Here is a 21612-nt window from a genome sequence, read left to right as displayed (position 1 = left end):
ATTTCTGTGTTAATTTCTTCTTCCGATTTGCTGCCAAATTGCCAAAGTTGGTTCATGGAATAGTCCTCCGAATACAACTCGTAGTCCAAATTAAGTAGACTATTTTTCAAACTAGTTGCACTCATTCAATTTTGCTTGCGAATCTCACTCGTGCTGACGCACTCGTGGATTCATTCCCAAGCACAATAAATTGATAATTCCTGACCAGTTTGAAAAAAAATCGACATAATTTGGACTACTCGTGGTATTATAAATGAAAATTGCAAACTAAAAATACGTATCCGAAATGACAAAACAGCTGCAGAATGTTCACGCTGTTTATGCATTTTCAAGAACAAGTCTACAAGTAACAAGCAAAATCGACTCAAAGCGAATTTCTCCTCTAAATCCATTTCACTGAAAGACCTAATACCATTATGTATAAGGACGAGGTCCATTTTGTTGAAGCCGGTATGCCATTTCTGCAAATGTTTTATTTATAAACTTCTTACTGAAATTTCCAGTCGCGCACCGCCTATATTAACGTTTTCTTCGGTTAGCATTCTACTATCTTTGATTTAATTATCTACGAACTTAACGACAACTCGTTTATTATAATTATTTTTTATCCGTTGAGCTGGTAGTCTTTAAAACACTTCGTTTCATAAAAAATAAAAACTTTTTAACATAATAGATAACTTCAGCGATAGGAAAACATCTCAATTTCAGTGGCAATTTACTTTTCAATTTATCCATTCTGATTAAGTTATAAAATTTATTGAGTACTTTGACTAAAAAAAATATAGTTTCCTTTCAAAACAAATAGAAGCAGTAATGTAACTGACACCTATCGTTACGATTTTATGCCTTATTTTATTTCCGTCACGAAGAGGTTCATGTAATCTTAACAAACGAAAATGAAATCGAATTTAAATGACATTCTGAAGGTGAAAACATATTTTAACAACAAAAAAATTAAGGTACCTATATACATATAAGTTATTGGCTTAGTTAAGTAGATCTTAAATATGGTGTAAAAGCATGTAACTATTGGAGAACTTTTAATTAGTGTTAACATTTTATTTCACTGGTCAGTGCCATTATTTACTAGCGTGATGATACTAGCCTGTGTCACTCCTGAAGAATCAATCTATCTAACAGTGAAAGAATGTTTGAAATCGGTCTAGTAGTTGTCGAGTTTATCCGAAACACGTAAACATACAAACATATTCAAGAAACAATTTTATTACGGATTTGTACGGATTTGAAATAAACTATCTGTTCGTCTCTTTAGCCCTGATGTACGCCAGCATCTTCGGCAACGTTTCGGCCATCATCCAGCGTCTCTACTCGGGCACAGCGCGCTACCACACCCAGATGCTGCGCGTCCGCGAGTTCATCAGATTCCATCAGATCCCGAACCCGTTGCGTCAGCGCCTCGAGGAGTACTTCCAGCACGCTTGGACCTTCACCAACGGCATCGACATGAACTCGGTGCTGAAGGGATTCCCCGAGTGTCTTCAGGCGGACATCTGTCTGCACCTGAACAGGAACCTCTTGCAGAACTGCAGCGTGTTCGACGGGGCCAGCCCCGGCTGTCTGCGAGCGTTCACTTTGAAGTTCAAAACGACGCACGCGCCACCTGGCGACACCTTGGTGCACAGGGGCGATGTGCTCACGTCGCTCTACTTCATATCGAGGGGTTCCATTGAAATATTAAGGGATGACATTGTGATGGCTATTTTAGGTCAGTGGGTCCTTAATTTGTGGTCGGTTCTTGGAAGTTGCGTTATGCAAGAGATCCATACAAACAAATGGTATTTTAGGATCCTGTACAAATACTATCGACTAAGCAATTTTGATGTGTGACTTTGATAACATCGAACAACAACTCTATCGCAGTTTGTACATTTCTGCTTTCACAAACCGGCCATTACGCTATTGTTTGCTGCGCAGTTACCACAAATAGAATGTCATTTTCAGGTAAATACGATATTTTCGGGGAAAATCCTTGTCTACATCCCACATTGGGAAAGTCGAGCTGTAACGTTAGGGCTTTGACGTACTGTGATTTACATAAGATACATAGAGATGATCTCCTAGACGTGCTAGAATTGTATCCGGAGTTTTATAATCAATTCATGAATAACTTAGAGATTACGTTTAATTTAAGAGATGTAAGTACTTCCCCTGTGGAGTGTGTTGTGTGTTTTGTTATCGTGTTTTTGTCAGGAGGAACAAGCCGGCGTTATTCCAAGACGCTCTTTCTATCCGAAAGCACAGACGCATACGAAAGAGAGTCGCTATTTCAGGGGTGTCAACTCGAATGGGGTGTCCAGCAGGGGCAACTCGATGACGGGGAGGCAGGATTCGCAGTACAGCGACGAATCTGAGTCAGGTAAAATGAAGAGTTTGTTTAAGAAAATGTTTCTATTCGTTTAACAGATGTGGTCCTATATTTTTTTATCTCCACATTTGTTTTTGTTAGCGTTTTTTTCTGTTAAAAATAAACATCCAGTTTTTAATTTTAATAAGAAAACATTTCCCTGAGTTAGTTCCTCCGTATCTAAATGCATTTGTCATTTTTTAGGCCACGGAATACTGGAATTTTCGACAGAGAAAGCTGGCCAAGACGTAACACCTATCAACCTGGACTTCGGCGAGGAAAAGAAGAGATCGTCCACTTTAAATTCCATCACAGGTAAAGGACACCGTCGATTTGTTCCCACACTAATCTTTGAAAAAAACCTCTAACCAGAAACTGGCTGCAAGCCATTAATACAAAAAATTCAGTCTATACAAGATACATTTGTTTCTATTGGAGATGACAGTTTTGATGTGCTGCCCCTTGCCCCCTTTTTGCTCGTTATTTTGGAACGACCCTGTATTAATTTCTTTTTGTCCTGATCACTTTTATTAGTGACACAGTTATTGACGTTCTAAAAAAAATTCTATTGCACCAACTGTGTCACCAATAAAAGTAATTTGCATATCGACCGTGTTTAGGCATGCTATCACAGCTCAAAAGAAGTATACCAGACCTAAGGTTACACAAAACTCATCAGCCACTCATAGGTAAGATATGTGTTTCTATACACGATGTTACACTCTTATATATATACTGGGTGTTGTTGAGATACATGTCCCCACGTGCGTGTCTCCACTTGGTTCCTTTAGTGTTTTTAATTTGGTAGTGCCGAGAGAGGAAACGTAGACGTGAACCAAGTAAAAAGTTAATCCATTTTTCCAAATAAAAAAGGAGGTCCCAAATGTGTCTTATTGCCTTTTTCTTTTCAATGTGTTTTTAACGTGAGGTCACAATGTCAAAAAATGTTAGATTAAGAAAAAAAAATGTTGAAGTTCTTTTTAAGATTCGCTTGTATGCCCAGTTACAGCCAAGACATGTACAGAGTATTCCAGCTGTTTAGTGTGCACCTTTTTTTGTGTTTTTATTGCCCCGACAGCCTTTACATGTATTTCAACTGCACCTGCACTGTTACAACCTTTTCTTTTTTCAAAAACACTTGATTCGAAATTGTTTAGCGTAAAACTATCTCAACCGTATTGCTCTCTAGCACTTCTATTCTACCGTTTGAATGTATGTATCTGAGTAGGCGGCTTTACCGTTCGCATGCTTGCATGACGCTGCGGTTCCGGGGGCCGTGTTACCGACCATTGGCTTTTGCAGCGCAATCGACGCCCCCTTCCAGCCACCGGATCCGCACCATCCGCCGTCAGTCGTCGGTAGGGACCTACCAGGACGCCCCCCCGCAGCAGCAGCAACAACAACAATCCCAACAGCCGCATAGCTCGGTGCCGATATCCAGCAGCACCAGCTACTACACCAACAGCCCCAGCCCGCCCCACCACGGGGACGCGGCCACGATGGCGCAGACATTGCAGCACGAGACGACGCAGCACTTGCAACATTCCACAATAGAAACACATTCTGATAATTTAGTAGTGAGTAGGGGTCAATTGGAGCACATCAACACCAAGCTGGACCACCTGGCGCGGAGGGTCCAGTCGCTGGAGCAGACTCTGGCGGCGGACGTCAAGATGATATTGACCCTCCTGCAGGGGCAGGCCGGCGGCGGCGGCGAGGCCAGGCACGAGATGCCCGAGTACGAGAACGTCAACCTAGACCCAATTAGGAGTAGGCATACGTTTCAGAGGTCCGTTAGCGAGCCAAAACCGATATCAAAGAGTCAACAGCATTCCCAAGTACTTCATAGGTGAGGATGGTGCAGGGCAGGAAGAGAATGGGGCTCGGCGCGATGGTTTTAATTTAAAAACAAAACAAAGACGAGCTCTATTCTCTCTTTTCCAATGGGGTTTGAACGGATGGTTAGAACGTAAATGGTGTCGTAGATTTGCATCATTCAACAAAACTTTCGATTTTGATAAGTATCAAGACTCATCGTGGACCGATGTGTCGATAACGAAAGAAAAAGAGTTCAAAGAAGACAAATCGGCTCCAATCGCCAAGCTAGAATCGCTCGACGAACTGGATTTGGTACTGACGACGAGTCCCTCGTTTAAACTTGGCTGACGCTCTTTTTGTTGCAGGAGTCGCCGCAAGGCAGTCCGAAAAAACCCAAGAAATAGCTTCATCGTTTCGGTTTTTTTAGTTACGTCATCTTTCAAGATTATATTGCTTTCAGTACGTAACCGGAAAGAAGCTTATAGACTGTCGTACTACATTTAAAAATATGAAACAAAACCACAGTGAGATTATGTAATAATTCGCTAAATTTAAGACACACTGGGGATGGGGGTTCGCCGGTGGTGTACCCAGTTTTCTTGATATTTCGTAATAGTAGAGTAATATCTAAAGTTAAATCCGTGTAATAATGCAATTCGCTATAAATATTAGCTTCGTAATTATCGGGGAGTCACCGGTGAAGTCTCGTTTGCAGCAGCTTAGATTTCAGGCTGGCGCTGCGTCCAAAAAGGACAATAAGTCACTTTCGCAAAATTCTACGGTTTTGACAGCTGCAGGTGATCAACGCGTCCTGGTGGGAAAATTCGTAATGCGGCTTGGTGGCGGTCAACGACAAGCACGAAACACCAACGACTCGCCGCCGGCGGCGTCTGATCGCCCGCGCGTAATTTTGTTACATATCGATTTTTTATAATTATGATTAGCCGAAGCATATCTCGATAAATTGCCTTGTCAAAAGCAATGGAGCCTTATTTCCGGTAGCAATTCTTAGTAGCAATAAATTAGTTGTTTGAGGTGATTTCGTTCGAAGTTTCCGTTTCTATCGATCGTGGCGCCAGTACCCGAACAAAAATATCCGTCTCAAAATTTACGATAAGGTTGAATTAGGAAAATCGACAAATCTTTTTAAGGAGGTAAAAAGATCTTCAAATGAAAGACAATTTGAAATATTTCCCTAATTGTTTGTTGAAATTATTTGTTACGCTTGTTTTTTGGCATCAAATCGCTTTTATGAAATTTTGTAAGCACAAATTATATGTTTATACACAATTTTATCATATTTTTAATAATATGTAACTATGAAATAAAATAACATACTCGTCACGTGCCCCTGAATAAAGGCATTGAAGTAAAGGGATGTTTTCGTACTCCTTGCATTTCACCGTCACTATCCTTCACCAATTTTCTATTTACGTTGGCACCACTTTGTCATTTTTTCAAACAGACATACCAACCGTTTCACAGTGGGAAAAATTACCGAAAAGCTGGCCAAAAGTCGAAAGAATCAAAATAATTGATTGAAAATTGAGAAATAGGGATTTTCGAGATCGCTGGTTACGAATTTGTTCTTAGTTTTTCCAAAAAAAAAATGGCGGATCTAAATATTATCAAGTTTATCAATTTTTATGAAATTTAGTAATGGGGCTGTCTTTAGGTCACTGATTACAAATTTGGTATTAGTCTTTCAAAAAAAAAAAAAAAATGGCGGATCCAAAATGGTGATTATAATATAACGTTCAGAGTTTCAGTTAAATTTGGTTTACCTAATGAGCCTGAAAAACGCAATCTCGTGAGATAAAACAGCTTTGTTGCCGTCCATAACCGTAACAAAGAAATTTTAATTATGATAATTTAATTCATGTATAAAAAATCCCATAAGCCGCGATGCATTTGTCACTTTGACATCGGATAAAGTTAGCCCTAACTTTGCATCTGGATAAAATGTGCTTAAACTTCCATGGCAAACTTTTTCGAACCTGATTATTGTTTGTTGTTATGATAACGAACCAACAATCTTAAACATTGACACAGCTTGTATAATAAATTGAAGTGCAAAATGGCCAATTCAATTTTTCATAATTACCTACCTATCATTATTCATTAAATTATCTCATCGAATTACGCTCGAGGTTTTTTCGTCCAGGATAAAATTTCATTTTTTAAACTCTAATTTGGTTTCTTTTTGGTAAATTGACTCCACAAACCACCAGATAAAAAAACTCGTCCTTCGGACTCGTTTTTTTTATCGGGTGGTTTGTGTCGTCAATTTACCAAGCAACCAAATTATCGTAAAAACATTCAATTTTATCCTGACAAAAAAAGACCTCGTGTAATTACAGTCGATTAAATTGATACCAAATGAACTACATCAGATTTAAATGATAAAAATCACACCACTCCGACTTTAATTTCCGTATTTAGATTGATAATTATTAATCAGCCAACAATAATTTGATACAATCACAGGATACAATTTTATTAATACCGAAATCTGATTTACCGGCATGTGTATTTGTGAACTGTGGTGTGGAACGCCACTAATAGCGACTCATCTAGGTAGCGACTTATCGACTGTTCTTGACTTACGGCAATTTAACTAGAATTTATAGGTTAGCTGTTAGTGCTATTGGGGCTTAAATTACAAAATTGCTTTACTAAAAATGTTTAGAAACGTGACATCGACGTGTTGGCGAGTTTGTAGTGTTTATGATGGAATAAATGTAATTCCTCGACGTTTCGCCGGTCATTCAAAATGGCAAAATATTCGACACATCAAAACGGCCAAAGACTCCGCTAGATCCGTGCTTTTCGTTAAAATAAGTCGCCAGATGAAGGTTGCAATCCAAGGCAAGTGAATTTCAAATTAAACGTGCTTTTTCTTAACATAACCTCACTTTCTACTCTAACAGAAGGAGGTTCAACTGACGTTAAAAAAAACTCCAAATTGGAGAACGTACTCGAACAGGCGCGACGAGCGAACATGCCCGTGGCGACAATCCAAAGTGTGATAAAGAGTTGCGAAAATGACAAATCAAACAGTAAACCCCACCTGCTGGAATTGAAGTAAGTGCAAGAGCCAACACAACTAGTTATTTTGTTATTATTCAGTTTTCAGGGGTCCCGGGGGTTGTATAATCTTATGTGAGGTTTTTACAAACAATCTACACACACTCAAGCAGAACATTTCAACTCTGTTGAAGAAACACAATGGAAAATACAGTGATGGAGGGGGTATCCACCTGTTCAATCAGAAAGGCATCGTGTTGGCAGAAGTTGATGAGAGCAAGTCAACAGAGGAAGTACTGGAACTCGCCACAGATCACGCCATCGAAGCGGGCGCTGAAGATGTCAAAAGGCAAGAACCTGAGGGCACCTTGCAGTTCATTTGTGGGGCAACGAATTTAAAAAAAGTTGTGACAGGCTTGGAAAAATTCAGTTATAAAATTACTAGCGCCAGTGTGGACTATGTGCCTTTAAAATTCCAAGAACTAGGCGACGACGATTTAAAGTTGTGCGCAAGTCTGTACGACAAGCTGGAAGCGTTACCTGAAGTGGTGAGGCTCTCAGATAATATTGCATAACTTTATTCACATACACAGTACATTTGGTTCTAACATTAAGATCACAGTGATACTTCAAATGTAATTATTGTATATATAAAAATACACTTATTGTACTATTTACATTGTTTTGAAACGTATTTCCCCATTTGTGATTGTGACACTTAATTTCACAAAAATGTACAGTCGGTGTGGACTTGGATCCTCGTTAAATATGTGAGGTTGGGTTGAATTTAACGTGTGCGTCATCTACAACTCTGAAACTATCGTGCAGGAAAAATACGTTTATTACAATTATCAGACGGCCGTCGGGGGTCTCTTCCAACTGTTCTTGCTCGCCGTCAGACTGCTCTGCGTCCCCTGCAACCGACCACTGTAGTCCTTTCCTTTCCAGACGTACCTGATCCCACCCTGTAGCTCAAGATTCTCCTCGTGCTGCCGCCTATCGGGAAGACGCCAAAGCTCAGGCTGAAGCCCGATTCGGACGCGGAGTGGTGCGGCTCGTTCCTCTTGTGCATGCACGAATTGACCACTTTCCTCATCTGCAACGAGACATGAGTACAAGTGCGCAAATTTGACGAGTACCAACCTGTTTCTTAAACACGGTGGTCGTGAGCGTGTATAGGACCGGGTTTAGGGCTGAGTTGATCGGCAGGATGAAGATCGCCAGCCAAGCGTACAAATCCTGTGGGATCGGGTAGCCTGCAACTGAAAACTGTGATTCGGGGAGGCACCGACTATCGACACTCACCCGACAGGGCCACCAACTTGACCACTATGATCGGGACCCAGCACAGGCAGTCGGTCAGCACGATTATTCCGAATCTCTGGGCCACCTTGTCTCGATCGTGGCTCTGTCTGGTTGATCGACAGGCGACTCCGCTCGCCTTGATTTCGTTTATCATCCTCATGTAGGCGTAACAGATGAAAGTCAGGGCTAATGCGTTCACCAGCATGAACATAACCGCGGAATATTCCCAGCCCTGGAAACATTTTTATTGCCGTCTAAGCTTCGGGGTGTTTTATTGGGGATTTGCGGTTTGAGGGGGATCTCGTTTTGATGTTTGCGAAAGTTTGACCCAAATAGAGTAGGTGAACGATACGACTTGTAAGGGACCAATAAACGTGAGTGCTGGAACGCAAAAAAGTATGAAGTGAAAGGTTTTTCGGCTCTTTACGTCTGCCAATACAACGTAAAAAATTGTCCATTTGAATTAAATCTGTTGCAAGTGTTACAGGTAAGTATTCGACGTAGTAATGAAAGTTATTTTCTTAGGCGTCGTTGCGCTCGCGTGTGTAACCTTCCCACTTGTACAAAAACTAGTGCCTTGCACACGTGTCGCATAAGTACCTAATTATTTAACATAATAGAAACATTTCACAGAGTAAATCTGTTTCTGACGTTTATCACATCGGTACAGCGTTGATCTCTTACGGCACTTTCATCGATATAAGATGAACGTGAAGCGGTTGTTTTAAAAATGTATTATGCAAATTGTTCCGCTTTTTCCTTTACACTATGCAAGAATACAAAGTTGCGAAAGCTCTTCTGGTGTACAATCTAATTTGCATGTGATGCGAGAGCAGTTATGGACCGGTCACTGGCCTTGCGATCATTAGTTTTGTTTCACTTGGCTTTTCTCTCATTTATATCGACACTTTCCACCTTTTAGAGACGATTGCGAGCTTTTACTGCTCTAGTGTGACTAGTCCTTGTCTCCTTGGAGGATCCAACCGGACATATATTTTTTATTCAGCTTCTTGTACCGGGTGAGTCAAGTTTTACCGCCCGAGCGAAAACACCCACTTATAATCGTTTTAAAATTCTCAAAAAATTCAAGAATGATCGTCTATCGCTGTAGAATAATCTGTAAAAATTTCAAATTTTTTTAATGAAACAGGTAAATATTTCGATTTAATTCAATAACCGCTACATTAATTTACTCGTACAGTTGCGGAATTAAAATTTCGGGCAGTATTGTTATTTTCATAGTGTAAACTCTAAAACAACCTTTACGTTAATATAACCTCATTTTTTACTCTTGTCATGTTGATTTATTTACATTAAAAAATAGTGATTTGTGGCATAATAATGGGTAGGCAGCAGGGGAAAGCGATGATTTCATTACACTCATTGCAATTAACTCAAGACCCAAAATTCAAAAACCGACTGTGTGACCGACACAGAAAAATTTAATTTTTGAATGTCAGTCATGATGGCAGTAAAAGTTGGTTTACACTACAGAGATTTTGTTGAAATGACAGAAAAATGCTGCCCGAAATTTTGATTCCGCGACTGAAAAATTATGTAAGTACTATTCCGGACACGGAATCTTGGCCACAACTGACATTTAACTGACAAATATGTGTGACCTGGCCTTTAATGAATATAACCCGACTTTTGACTCGATTATGCCATTTCCCTGCTTTTTGATGTCACAGGAAAAACTTCAAAGTGATTTTTAATAATTGTCACTTCTTAATGACACTAAGGACATAGAAAAGGTCTTAACAGCTGTTTACCCCAACAATGATGTAAGTATGTATTTATTTACGGCACTGCAGTTGTAAATCTTGATCATTTTCGCTGTTAAAATTGGAATAATTCAAAAACGAATAATTTTCTTTTGATGCGAATTTTATTTAAATAAGTTCTTTGAATTAATAATTGTGAATTATGAGCGTGTACGGAAAAAAAACTTTTTTTAATTCTATGGCTCTGAATGAAATGATACGGGAATAGTATATTGTGCAACAAGTGTTGAAAGTAGCACTTTTCACACGCATGTGACAGTTTGCTGACACGAGCCGTAGGCGAGTGGCACAAGCACAAGTCATAAAGTGTGAAAAGTCCCTTTTACACGTGTTGCACACTGTACTTTTTCTACGACTGATGCGAATACACAAAAAACGAAATTTTATTTATTAAATTTTATTATTTCAAATTATAATTTATTGTTATATTGGAACAATTTTCGATTTTTATTGCAGGAGTGTGCGTTATTGAAAAGTTTGTGGAACGTGAAGGAAGTTCATTGTTTGGTAAGATAACAAATTGTGTGGAAAGTATGTTTGATTGCCTAGATGTAGGTAGTCCATTTTTTTTAACAATTGTCAAAGTCAAAATTCCCTCAAAGACCAGGCTGTACCACCCTAAAACCTTTCGTTTCGGATCAGGTTTGAGGTTATGTCAGTAATTTTCAAATGTCAGAAAAGTTTCAGGTGTAAGCAAATTTTATACCAAAAGACAAAAAATAAAGACGATGATGACACTGAAAAGTGCAACTGAACATACCTATACAGGAAAATGGGAATTTATTTAATGGGTAATATAAGCAGTTTATTCATTTTCAGAATCTGACCCCCAACGTCTTCCGAATTTATGATTCTTCGGAAAGTTGAATTATTATTGGGGGAATGTCCTCAATTGGTAGATTTCCCATTAATTTTTTCCAGTCCTCTCTAATCAGTTCCTGGCAGTGACGAACACTATTGGCCCATATATGTATTAAAAGAAAATACCTCGAATATAATGTGCATCTTTATTTCTTACATTAGCATGGTCATGGTCGGTTTTTCTGTCTGCATTTCTTCACGTAATCTAATCATAGCTAATTTTTCTCGTTGTGTTAGATCCTTGCTTTCGGAAACTCTTTTTACTTTTTATTTTAATTTAAATGTAATTGCGGCTTCAGTAGCGCAAGCGCCTTCCCATCAAAATTACTGTGACTGACACTGACATACAGTTGACATTTTACGTTGCCAACCTAATAACTATCAAATAACTAGTGGCTCATACCAACATGACAACCCTTTGACAATTGTTAAAAAAGACTTTAGATAAAGTCCATTCAAAAATCAAAAAACCACCACCTGTTGCTTTAGGTTGGTAAAATTTAAAAAACTCTAGGTAGATATTTTTTCATACTATGTTGGTAACTATAAAATTATGACATTTATTTGATTCAAAATAAAATTCCATTGCTTTGACTTCCGTTCATATTGTTTTATTAGCAGCACGTTTCATTTATTTATTGATTCTTATTTTTTTAATTAAACATGCCCAGAACAACAACACATTTAATAAACACTTAACCTCAAAATTACAATTCTCACCAAAATTTACACTAAACAGCGTTGCCGATAGTAATTATCGAGGAAAATGCGACGTTGGTGGTTTTTTGATATTTGAATGGACTTTACCTACACAAAATGAACGTGTGCAAAGGATTTGTGACACGTTGTGTGCAATCAATGATTTTCAAGTATAGTTAGTAGTCTTTTTTTACCCACTTTTCATCACAGTCGTAGAAAAAAATTGGTTTGAGGCCTTATATCAACGGAATGTAACCCTAAAGTTTCGTAATTTTTACTAATTTTTTAATAGGGTTTATCGTGCGTGGGGTAAAACTTGACTCACACGGTAGTTACAAACACATCAAGATTTTTAGCACAGCCTGAATTCTCTCTCATAGCTAATAAGCTGTCAAAAGCGTTCTATTCTTCACGAACTAGCCACACATGAGAAAAAATAAAATTAAAACTGTCATTTCTGGTGGAGAATTGTTGTATGATGTGCAACTGGTGAATTTTGAGCTTTATTTCATCTAAGTAATGCCACCCTTGATTACACTAGTCTGTCGGCAAATTTCTGTTGACAATAACCGTGATGAAATGTACGCCGGAGCTGTTAACGCATCAGGAATTTCTCAATTAGAGTGTGTTGGGCTACTTCAAAAGCATTGCATCCGCAATTTGCATACAAAGAACATAGGGATGTTGTTTGTCAGTAGTCGTCACAGGTGTGCAAATTTCAACTTATTTTACCACAGAGGTCACGAGTTCAAACAAATTTAAAACGTAGGTAGGTTGGATCAAGTACAGAAGAAGTTTCGAAAAGAACATTAAGGAGAGTAGCAAAATCTTCAAAAATTTCTTTGTGGGACCAGTTTCAAGAATTTGTTCGGACGATTCGCACAAGAGGGTGCTGGGGAATTCCGTTTATGTTAAATTAACCTCAATTATAATAGGGTTTATTTAAGCGAGTCGAGGGAGGGTTTTTGTACGTCGGGTCGGGGAGGAATTTTGCGACCTCGCCGTCACTTGAATTTCCGAAGTTTAAAAAAAACGACAACTTCATTTATTTTTATACCTAGCTATATTGTTGTTAATTATCTCTTAAAGTTATTTAAATTTCAAAGAAATTTTCTTTTTTTTTATGTAAAATAAATTCATCTTTCAAGAGCAAAAAGGAGCTCCAACAAATTTTTTATTTGTGGCAAAATTTTCGAAAACTTCTTTGCGGGACCAGTTTCAAGAATTTATTTTACGAGATTTTTAAATAATTCCAGAGCAGTTAATTTCTTCTTCAAATTCTAAATACACTTTCAGAATTAGTGCTTTTATAATCTGCGACTGTAGCAGATTATGCGAAGCAGGCGACAATTAAAGAAAGTCCAATTAGTAGCAAGTCGACGTTTCGACTTTAAACAATCTCTTCATTATTGTGTAAAGTGTGGCAATTTGCACGCCCCTTGAACTGTTATTGGCAACACTTTGACCAACTTTCATTTTTTACAAAGTCGTTTCTCGCGAACGGTCCCTTAAATACCAACTCTGCCGACCAAGTACTCGGAACGGGTTTTATTCGTCCGCCCGGGGGCGGCAAACGAATAAACGAACATTCCAACAACGGCCGTTGCGACATCCAATTTTATTAAAAAGCGCCGCCGCGTTTCGTTTGCGCACGAAAAATTACATCGCAAATAAAAATAAGAAAGACCGATTCAGACGCGGAGTTTACGAGATTTTCGCGAGGGGACCGGCGGCGGCGTTCAATTTTAATAATATTCGCGTTTGTACGTCCGTATTCAAATTGGCGGGTGCGATTTACGAGCGAACTCACCATGGCGTAGGGGTCGTGTATGTGCAGTGGGAGGCAGACGCCGTTGTTGCCGTAGAACTCGTCGCCGAAGTAGCCCTTGGAGAAGGGGGCGAGAGCCACGCCGGCCGCCAGCGTCCACAGGACGACAAGGGTAAGGGCGGCTGCCCTCGGCGAGGGCTGTTTCCTGGCCAGGGGCTGCGTTACGGAGACGAATCGGTCCCAAGTTACCAGGGAGAGGATGAGGACGGACGATTCGCACGAGAGAGTGCTGAGGAATCCTGTTGATGTTAAATTAATCGCAATTAGGGTGGAGTTTGTTTAAGCGAGTCGGGGAGGAATTTTGCGGCATCGTCGACACTCGAAACTAAACCGCAAATGTGCAACAAGACGGAACGCATTTTTCGCCGATTTGGCCAATCGACCATTGGAGGCTGACAAAATTTGGCTATTTACCCAAAAATATCAAAAAATAATGTTACATTCGTTATTTACACGTTATATTATGTCGGGTGTTTGAATAAAAATTTGACCAATTGTGCTTCTAATGAATTTAATGCATAACCAGCGTAATATGTTATCTTTAGCCAAATGACAAAACAATTAACTGTTTATTCGGAATCGTACATAACAATAACTATGGAATATGGTAATAATTCTGAATTTATCTTTCTCTCAATTCTAATAGTTCAGTAACTATCCAACGACTCACCACAACCAGAATCTTTCAATTTGTTAAATTCTTTTATCACTGTCTTGTTTGCTAATTACAACACCAGAAAAATAAATACTACACTCATTAGTACAAATTGGCAACGATTTGAAGCGTTTTGTCAATTTTCGCATGTCCTTCAAACAAATATTTGCATTTTCCGCAATTCCGCTTATCAAAACCTTTCCTATCGGATTAATTTCGCACGCAAACTTCAATCGGGAAGGAGCGTTTAATTTAGATGATTGATTCGATTTTTTCAAGTGTAATGATCCCGATAATCGCCGTTACGAAAGCACATGCGATTCGACGCTTGAAACTCCATGAATAGCAAATTCGATAAATTTCAGACTAGCCGATTGCGAAACAGTCTCTTCTTGTGACAGAGAGCAAACCGGTGAGAAGTCGATCGAACGTCAAGTGCGAAATATCGATTTCTTTCAATGGAGTGGTAATTTAACACGCTACAACTAACACGGGTTTAATAGCTTTAATTAGAGCTTTGTAAAATCTCCCATGAGAGAAATGCCACACTCTATGAATTTCAGATCGGTAATAACATGTTGCGGTACAAATTTCAACTGATAATGTCACTTCTGACTCCAATTAATCAATAACACTTGGAAGCAGGAGCACTCGGTGGTTCCTTCGCCGTTCCTTGCTCTTTTGCAAATTTACGTTTAATCAGAGGAATAATTCACCGGAGGCTGAAACTGTATTATCTGTTTACATTAATGCATTACCTTTCTGAAAATTCCCCAGAGACGTCGACTGAATCCTGCAGGTTTCAGCCTGTTCCTCATGAATAGGATCAGGGATCTCGTGTTTGTCCCGTATTATATACCCTCCAGTAACTCTAAACTAGAAATTAGCAAGACAAACTGGAATTTTCTACGGAAACAGACCCCAAACCCGATTCAAAAAACATTCGAAAATTTTTTCATCATTCAATTGATACAAGATTTTTACAGAACAAAACCGATTTTGTCTTGAAATGTCAAAGTGTCCTCTTTTATCTTGTACTTTGTTTTATTTTCCCATTTTGAGCATTCCACCGCAGATTCTGAAACTTTGTGAATTAATTAATTAATCAGAGGGTTCCGTCGATGGCGCCTTTCGCGTGAACTCACGCTGAAGACCGCAAAATATTCTCGTCATTCTGAAAGACTCATTCATCTTCATCATCAGTACAATTTTAATACCTCTTCGGAAATGAAACGTTAGTTTGCTGTCTCTTCCGCCGTAAATCTAATTTTTTCGTTTCGTTTGTGTTGTGTCGTAAAAATATGCGGAAAATCGGAAGCCATCATGATCCAATTATAGACAAGACTGTCGTAAAAATAAAGGGAAGTTTACGAGGAGACGAGTCTATGGAAAAAATTGATTCTGTCATAAATCAATGCCGCGGAGGGTGCGAACGAGACTTAATTAATTTGATACGGGGATAGTGGAGAGTCTCCAGAGATTACCCCCCCCCCCCCCCCAACATTCCGATAATTTAATAGAACAGCCGCGAAGAAACATTGCGGAAAGGATCGACTAGAAAGAAGCGTTCAGAAAGTTTGCCAAAGTGGAGTCCTGTCGGAGTAGTATTTCTTTTAATTTAACGGGGAGGTGGTTTTTAGAAAAATTTAATCAGTCCGGAAGTTTTTCGGTGAAGGAGAAGCGAGCGGGTTTGATTTATGTGTGATTATTGACGAAAAGTATTTACAAAGCTTCAAAAGCACAAAGCTGTGGGAGAAAATTGACTGGCCATACATCTTTATTACGTTATCAGAAGAACAATAACTTTTAGCGGAAGTTACCAATTTGTGAAAACTCCCAAAAATAAATACGGCCGCCGGTGGTGGTGGAGAATCGCAAATTTTAATTTTTGCTACGTTTTAATTGCGTCAATTTTTTCAATATCCTGTTTCCGTGAGCTGTTTGTGTGGAGCGTCGTCGACAAACACGTTTTAATATTCGTGAAAGCACAGCTTTGAAGCTTTGCACGAAGTGCTCAAACTACCGGAAGCCAAACTGAAAAACTGGTTGAGGGCGGGATCAAGGACAACTTCAAACTATCCCAACAAGAGACTAATTTAGGGGATCTTGCGAAGTTGGGAGACCCTTCTATTAAGCTGTGTTAACGAAGTCGAGATAAAAAGGGGAAGACTTGGGAGGCAAACTCCGTCAGGTCTTAGCGCGGTTGGCTGGTGGAGTCTTTTTGTGGAGGCGAAAAGGGTGTTTTCTGGGATTGTTTGGATCTTTGCGAGTTGAAGAAAAACGGCAAGAAATCGGGCGTTAATTTTTTTTTGTTCTATAGTGGAGCGTGACGGTGGATTCAAAAAAAGGATCTGGGACGACTTAGTAATAAATAACAGAGAGGACGATGACGGTTTTGAATATTTGAGGAATTGATTGACTTTGGTCGTAACGGTCGCTTCTTGGATCCTTTATGTTGCCAATGAAAGAAAAATAAATTCCCTATCTGGTCATTTTTATATACCATGTTAAAGAAAAACACGAAAGAAGTTAAAATATGACCCAGTCAGATAAAGAGGAACGACGGAACAATTCCTGTTTAACTGTACTCGTAATTGCCCAATTTATATGTACACAATGTTTCATATCTACAGAACAGGGTTCACCACCTTCTGTAAGTTGCTCCCCTGCGTCATACAATGCAAGCACGCACACAAGTTGACCTTCGAAATCACATTTGTCATTCAACCACCTTCGCTTTAATAACAAATACATAATTCGTTTCACCTCCTCCGTCACAACTTAGCGTTTTTCCCCCCTCCGTGACGTCATTGGCGTAATTAAACGTCTGTGAACTCCACAAAAGCGAGTCGAACTAAACCGCCCCCCTCGATGTTTATCAATAATTTACGCATCTAAGTAGCGAGCCGATTTTAATCAGATTTCTTGTTGCAAATACGTGTTTATCGAGTTCCGAAATTGCTCGATACCTACCGCATAAATTACACAAGTAACTGTGCCTCCACGAGTACTGGTAGTGCAGATAGACCCCTCTGTAGTGCTGATCGGCGACGGCAATGGCGAAGAGGTACACCCCCATCAGGAGGTCGGAGAGGGCCAGATTTCGAAGGTAAAGGGAGTGAACGACGTTGTTGGTGGGGGCGAGGAGACGTCCCAGCAGCACGATCAAATTTCCGGTGCAACCGATGGTTCCCATTATCCAGACGCTGGAACCGGGGAAGGAGTTAGGGTTACGGGCGCGGGAGGATCTCACCTGGCCCTTAGCACGGGGTTGTCCAACAGGTGTTCACGACTTGAGATGCCATCTCCCCTGGGGTGGCACACTCTGACGTGCAAAGCGCTCTCGCAAAGCTCGAACCGATCGAAGTGTCTGGAAATGGATGAGGGATAATTACGGAAGAAGTGCCACGATGCCCGGATTCGAGGCGAGGTTAAAGTTCGCAATCAATTGATCAATTGCAACGGAGCTTTAAACACTTTTTAAGAGCTTCAGACTGTTTGGAATTATATTATTTATATTACAGCCCTGCCGGGGGTTGCAAACAAAATACAATTACTGAATAATCTTTTTTGTTAGAATTTTGTTAGTTTCTTGACGAAACATTGCTAATTGTGCGTTTGAATCGAGAAAGCTCGCCCAGATCTTATCTCTGGAAGGGGGGGGGGGCTTTCAGATGTGATTAAGCGTAAATTCTTACATGTTCTTCAGGTTTCTTAACGGCCTCAGCACCCTCTTGTCCAATGTACGAAATTGGTTCCGCTCGAGCTTCCTAAAATTGATTTTGTAATGGTGCGTGCTTTCGAAACAATTGTCTTTTACTCACAGCGTTATTAAATTGGGGATGTCGGTAAAGACTCCGTATTCTATCGTCTTAATGAAGTTGTCGTCCAATGTTCTGAAACAGTTTTTGTCTGTTTTAATGCGAGTCTGGTGCGGGGGCGTTTTTGAAAATGTCAAGAACATCGAAAGGGAGGCGTCGAGATATTTTTTTTTCGTTAAAGGATTTTGTTGTAGGTGGATTGTCCAAGAGGGCCCTCTTGTTTTCTTTTAAATGTTGTTTTATTTTTAGCTACATTCAAGGATACGCAGGATAAGTCGTTTTATTCAAATCCAATAATTCCAAAAAGCAATTTCGTGTCCTATCGGCACGTCGTTATTCTTTTTCGTTATTTTATTTTCGTAGGATGTTAAAAGATTCAACAAAAAATTATTATTTGTACTTATTATTCAAAATTATGCTGTTTTTTTATTTCCCAAAAAAATTTGTTTGAATCCTAAAAACGTACGTTTAAAAAACGTAAAATTTTAATTTCCAATTTTTACCAAACTGTGACATGCTCCTTAACGCAATTTACACCAAACTAGAGCTGGTAACATTGTACACTTTTGACCTAGGATGAAAAATCTCATCATATAAAAATTGAGGTTATGTAAAGATATTTTTTGTTTGAGACTATCAGAATTTGAGAATTTTCTCCTATGTGAACGGATTTTGATAAATGTCACAACTTGTCAAAACGAAACGTCAAGCTAATTTTAAAGATTTTAAGCGATTTGGAGCCTTTAAGGGAGTCGTCGAACAAAAAAACGTTGTATTCAACTCGTTCGTGTGTCAGTTGGGCTTTTCTGGCCCACTCGCGCCAAAAAACCGCAATTTACACAAGAACTCGTCAAATAAACTGCTATAGTACCGCAGCATGTTAATAAAGTTAATAACAAACACGTTCAAATTTGAAATGCCAGTTTGCATACTTTCAAGGACATTAAAAATGACAGGCGTTGGCAGGTGTAGCCAATTGATATCATTAAATTCCCTAAATTTAGTAAAATTTTATTATTGCAAACTTAAATCAACAGGTCGTGGTTCTCTGATAAAAAAAATAGACTATACTACTAATCCCAAGATTATTATTCTTTTCTTGAATTGTAGATTTTTTTGTTGCTTAGAATATAGTACACTTTTTTTATAACTAATGTTGTTTATAATAAATCGACTTATCGCGGAATCAGGCGATTCAAAATCAAAGAAATTCCTTTTCGAGAGGATTTCCCTTGCCATTCAACGTGGAAACGCTGCAAGCATTCGGGGCACTTTTCCAGATTCCGCAATATTATCGGAAATTTTTGTATTATAAAACAAAAATGTTTATGTAATTATGTTATTAATATAAGCTCTTACTGATAAATCAAAACGAATTTTTTTATTACTTTTAGAATTAATGGAAGTGAATGAAGGACTAAAATTTCACTTGGAAACAAAATAGAAATTATCCTTGGAAGTTGGATCGTTAGGGGTAAAACTAAGGAAAATATGAAAAGGGAAAAATTGTTGTTGAAACAACAAAACGAGAATGTAAATTCGAGAGAGAGAAAAAAAGAAAAGAAGAATGGAATGGAACATTTATTTTATAATTATTAATTTTTAAAGACATTTTAAATTTTCAAACAACATGCATGTTGGTATTATTACTTTCAAGTGTCTTTTATATGAGACGCAAATCTGTTTTTCAACAATTTTTTCCTTGTTTCCATTGTAAAATTTCCAATTTGGTCGTGATGTCAATCAGCAGTAATTTTTTTTGCAATCGACAAGAAAGTTTATTTTTCAAGGGCGATCAATCTTGTGCGTCGACAGCTCCAACACATAACCTAGTGGAAGCACGAGGCAGGAACTTAATTTTAATTTTATTAAGAAGCAGTATTCCACCAAAATCCGCAAATATGAAAAGATGAAATTTCTTTGTTAGCAACCCGGCGCATCCACCACACTCGCGATCACGCTTTCGTCGAGTCTCGTTGAAATTTGATAAAAGTCCTTTTGTGTCGCGTTTGTATAGAAACTTTGCAGACAATTTTGATTAAGTGTGAAAATTTAGGGGCGCTTCGGCCTTATCGCGCTCGAGATATCGGTCGGCACGAAGGGGAAATTTCAAAATAGAACAGAAAAATTCCAAAGGACATTTTAAGGATAAATCCGCTTTATTTTGGTGCGACACGCGAATACTCACAACATCAGCAGTCTGGTCAAGTTGAAAAAAGTCCCATTTTTCAGATGGACCAGTCGATTGTTCGACAAGTACCTGGAACAAAAAATCTGATTAACAAACAACGCGACAAAGGAGAAAGGACAATTTAGTTTGATTTATTCGCAGCTCAAGGACGCGCAGAATTGATGTCCTACCGGGTATATTGCACCCCTTGAACGTATAAATAGCGCCGCATAAATTCCGTTTAACTACTCGCTCCTCGCACGAGATAAATAAAATTTGTGGGCAGAGGATCGAGGGATCGAAGTCAAGTTTACCCTTTTTGGGACATATTGCTTTGGATGCGTTACGGCCGGAGGGGCTCCTTTGAAATTTAACATTTGAAAACGCCCCTCGATGGGACAAAATGAAATCGAGACCTTTACAAATAATACAAATAAGACGCTTTATCGGTGAGCGCGCCAAATAAAACGCAACGATTACGACGTGATTTTCTTTTATCGGGGGTTGTTTTTATCGGAAGTGCTCTATTAAAATTAATTGATTCGTGCCGAGGGGACGCGAAACTAATTAGGGGTCGGTCGGCTGGGAGAAAACCAATCTTGTGTCTTTTCGGATGAATTATTGGTTTCTAAAGGTTACGAGTAAATGTTTGTGTTGTTTATTGAATCCGGTTGCAATAATTGAAAGCAATATTTCTGGGAAATCTTTCAGGTTTCGTTTTTCAATAGGGTTGGCTGGCAGGAAACGGTATAAAATTTCCTGCACTTTTTCCATTGGGAAAATGCCAAATGGTAGGATGCTAGCAGAGACACAAGGTATTAAAGAAGAGTCGTAGAACAAAGAATTCTTTCATTAGAAGACAAACAACTGCAACTGCTCCTTTTGACTTGAGCGATTTTCATTCCTGTATCGTGCATTAAATAATTAAACTTAGTTAATTACCAATCCTTCCCGAATCGGATTCATCTCCCTAATTGGACTAATTACCGACAATTAACAAGATTGCGTTGCAGTCTTCTCAATTTTTCTTGCAATCTGTTCTATCAAACTTAGAAGAATTTATTTTTCTTTTGTGTTTTTGCTCTAGTGCTTTTAGCATTATGCTAATTTCTCCGGTAGTGTTTATTTTAAATGTCCGCTGATTTGCAAGTAACTAAATGCAGGAGAGTATATCATCTCCGGTCTTATTATCGGAGATACACGTGGAATTGAGAGGATTCGTTGAAGCTTTTATTGGCTTCGCCAGCTTTTAAAAACTGGTTTAAAAGGCTTGTGCTGC

General features: G+C 38.9%; 3 protein-coding genes across 11 annotated transcripts in view; 2 read left to right on the top strand and 1 right to left on the bottom strand.

The window, feature by feature from the left end:
- Positions 1-5557, top strand: part of LOC138129954 (potassium voltage-gated channel unc-103-like) — a 94545-nt gene extending 88988 nt beyond the window's left edge. For 3 of the 4 annotated variants that reach the window (XM_069046290.1, XM_069046291.1, XM_069046293.1), the window contains 8 exons: positions 1274-1726; positions 1963-2156; positions 2212-2377; positions 2570-2680; positions 2986-3054; positions 3668-4214; positions 4351-4495; positions 4549-5557. In XM_069046290.1, coding sequence (XP_068902391.1) covers positions 1274-1726; positions 1963-2156; positions 2212-2377; positions 2570-2680; positions 2986-3054; positions 3668-4214; positions 4351-4495; positions 4549-4587 — 1724 coding nt within the window. In that variant the 3' untranslated portion in view covers positions 4588-5557. The remainder of the gene's footprint in view (positions 1-1273; positions 1727-1962; positions 2157-2211; positions 2378-2569; positions 2681-2985; positions 3055-3667; positions 4215-4350; positions 4496-4548) is intronic. The other variant, XM_069046292.1, reaches the window with a different exon arrangement.
- A 1202-nt stretch (positions 5558-6759) lies between these two features.
- On the top strand, positions 6760-7885 carry LOC138129273 (translational activator of cytochrome c oxidase 1). The gene is made up of 3 exons (XM_069045576.1): positions 6760-7051; positions 7114-7267; positions 7320-7885. Exons 1-3 carry the CDS (start codon positions 6865-6867, stop codon positions 7783-7785), a joined length of 807 nt encoding a protein of 268 aa, XP_068901677.1. The 5' UTR covers positions 6760-6864; the 3' UTR covers positions 7786-7885.
- Positions 7773-21612, bottom strand: part of Lgr4 (Leucine-rich repeat-containing G protein-coupled receptor 4) — a 75794-nt gene continuing 61954 nt past the window's right edge. For 4 of the 6 annotated variants that reach the window (XM_069045561.1, XM_069045559.1, XM_069045562.1 and 1 more), the window contains 10 exons: positions 20352-20423; positions 18167-18238; positions 18041-18112; positions 17596-17712; positions 17316-17548; positions 13670-13926; positions 8516-8747; positions 8354-8472; positions 8175-8306; positions 7773-8124 (listed from right to left, as the gene is read on the bottom strand). In XM_069045561.1, coding sequence (XP_068901662.1) covers positions 8062-8124; positions 8175-8306; positions 8354-8472; positions 8516-8747; positions 13670-13926; positions 17316-17548; positions 17596-17712; positions 18041-18112; positions 18167-18238; positions 20352-20423 — 1369 coding nt within the window. In that variant the 3' untranslated portion in view covers positions 7773-8061. Of the gene's footprint in view, positions 8125-8174; positions 8307-8353; positions 8473-8515; positions 8748-13669; positions 13927-17315; positions 17549-17595; positions 17713-18040; positions 18113-18166; positions 18239-20351; positions 20424-21612 lie in introns of those variants that run through there. The other 2 variants (XM_069045560.1, XM_069045565.1) reach the window with 2 other exon arrangements.

This window comes from Tenebrio molitor, chromosome 4 (genome assembly GCF_963966145.1).
Source record: "Tenebrio molitor chromosome 4, icTenMoli1.1, whole genome shotgun sequence".
NCBI classification, from domain to species: domain Eukaryota; kingdom Metazoa; phylum Arthropoda; class Insecta; order Coleoptera; family Tenebrionidae; genus Tenebrio; species Tenebrio molitor.
This window is presented reverse-complemented; position numbering and strand designations above follow the sequence as displayed.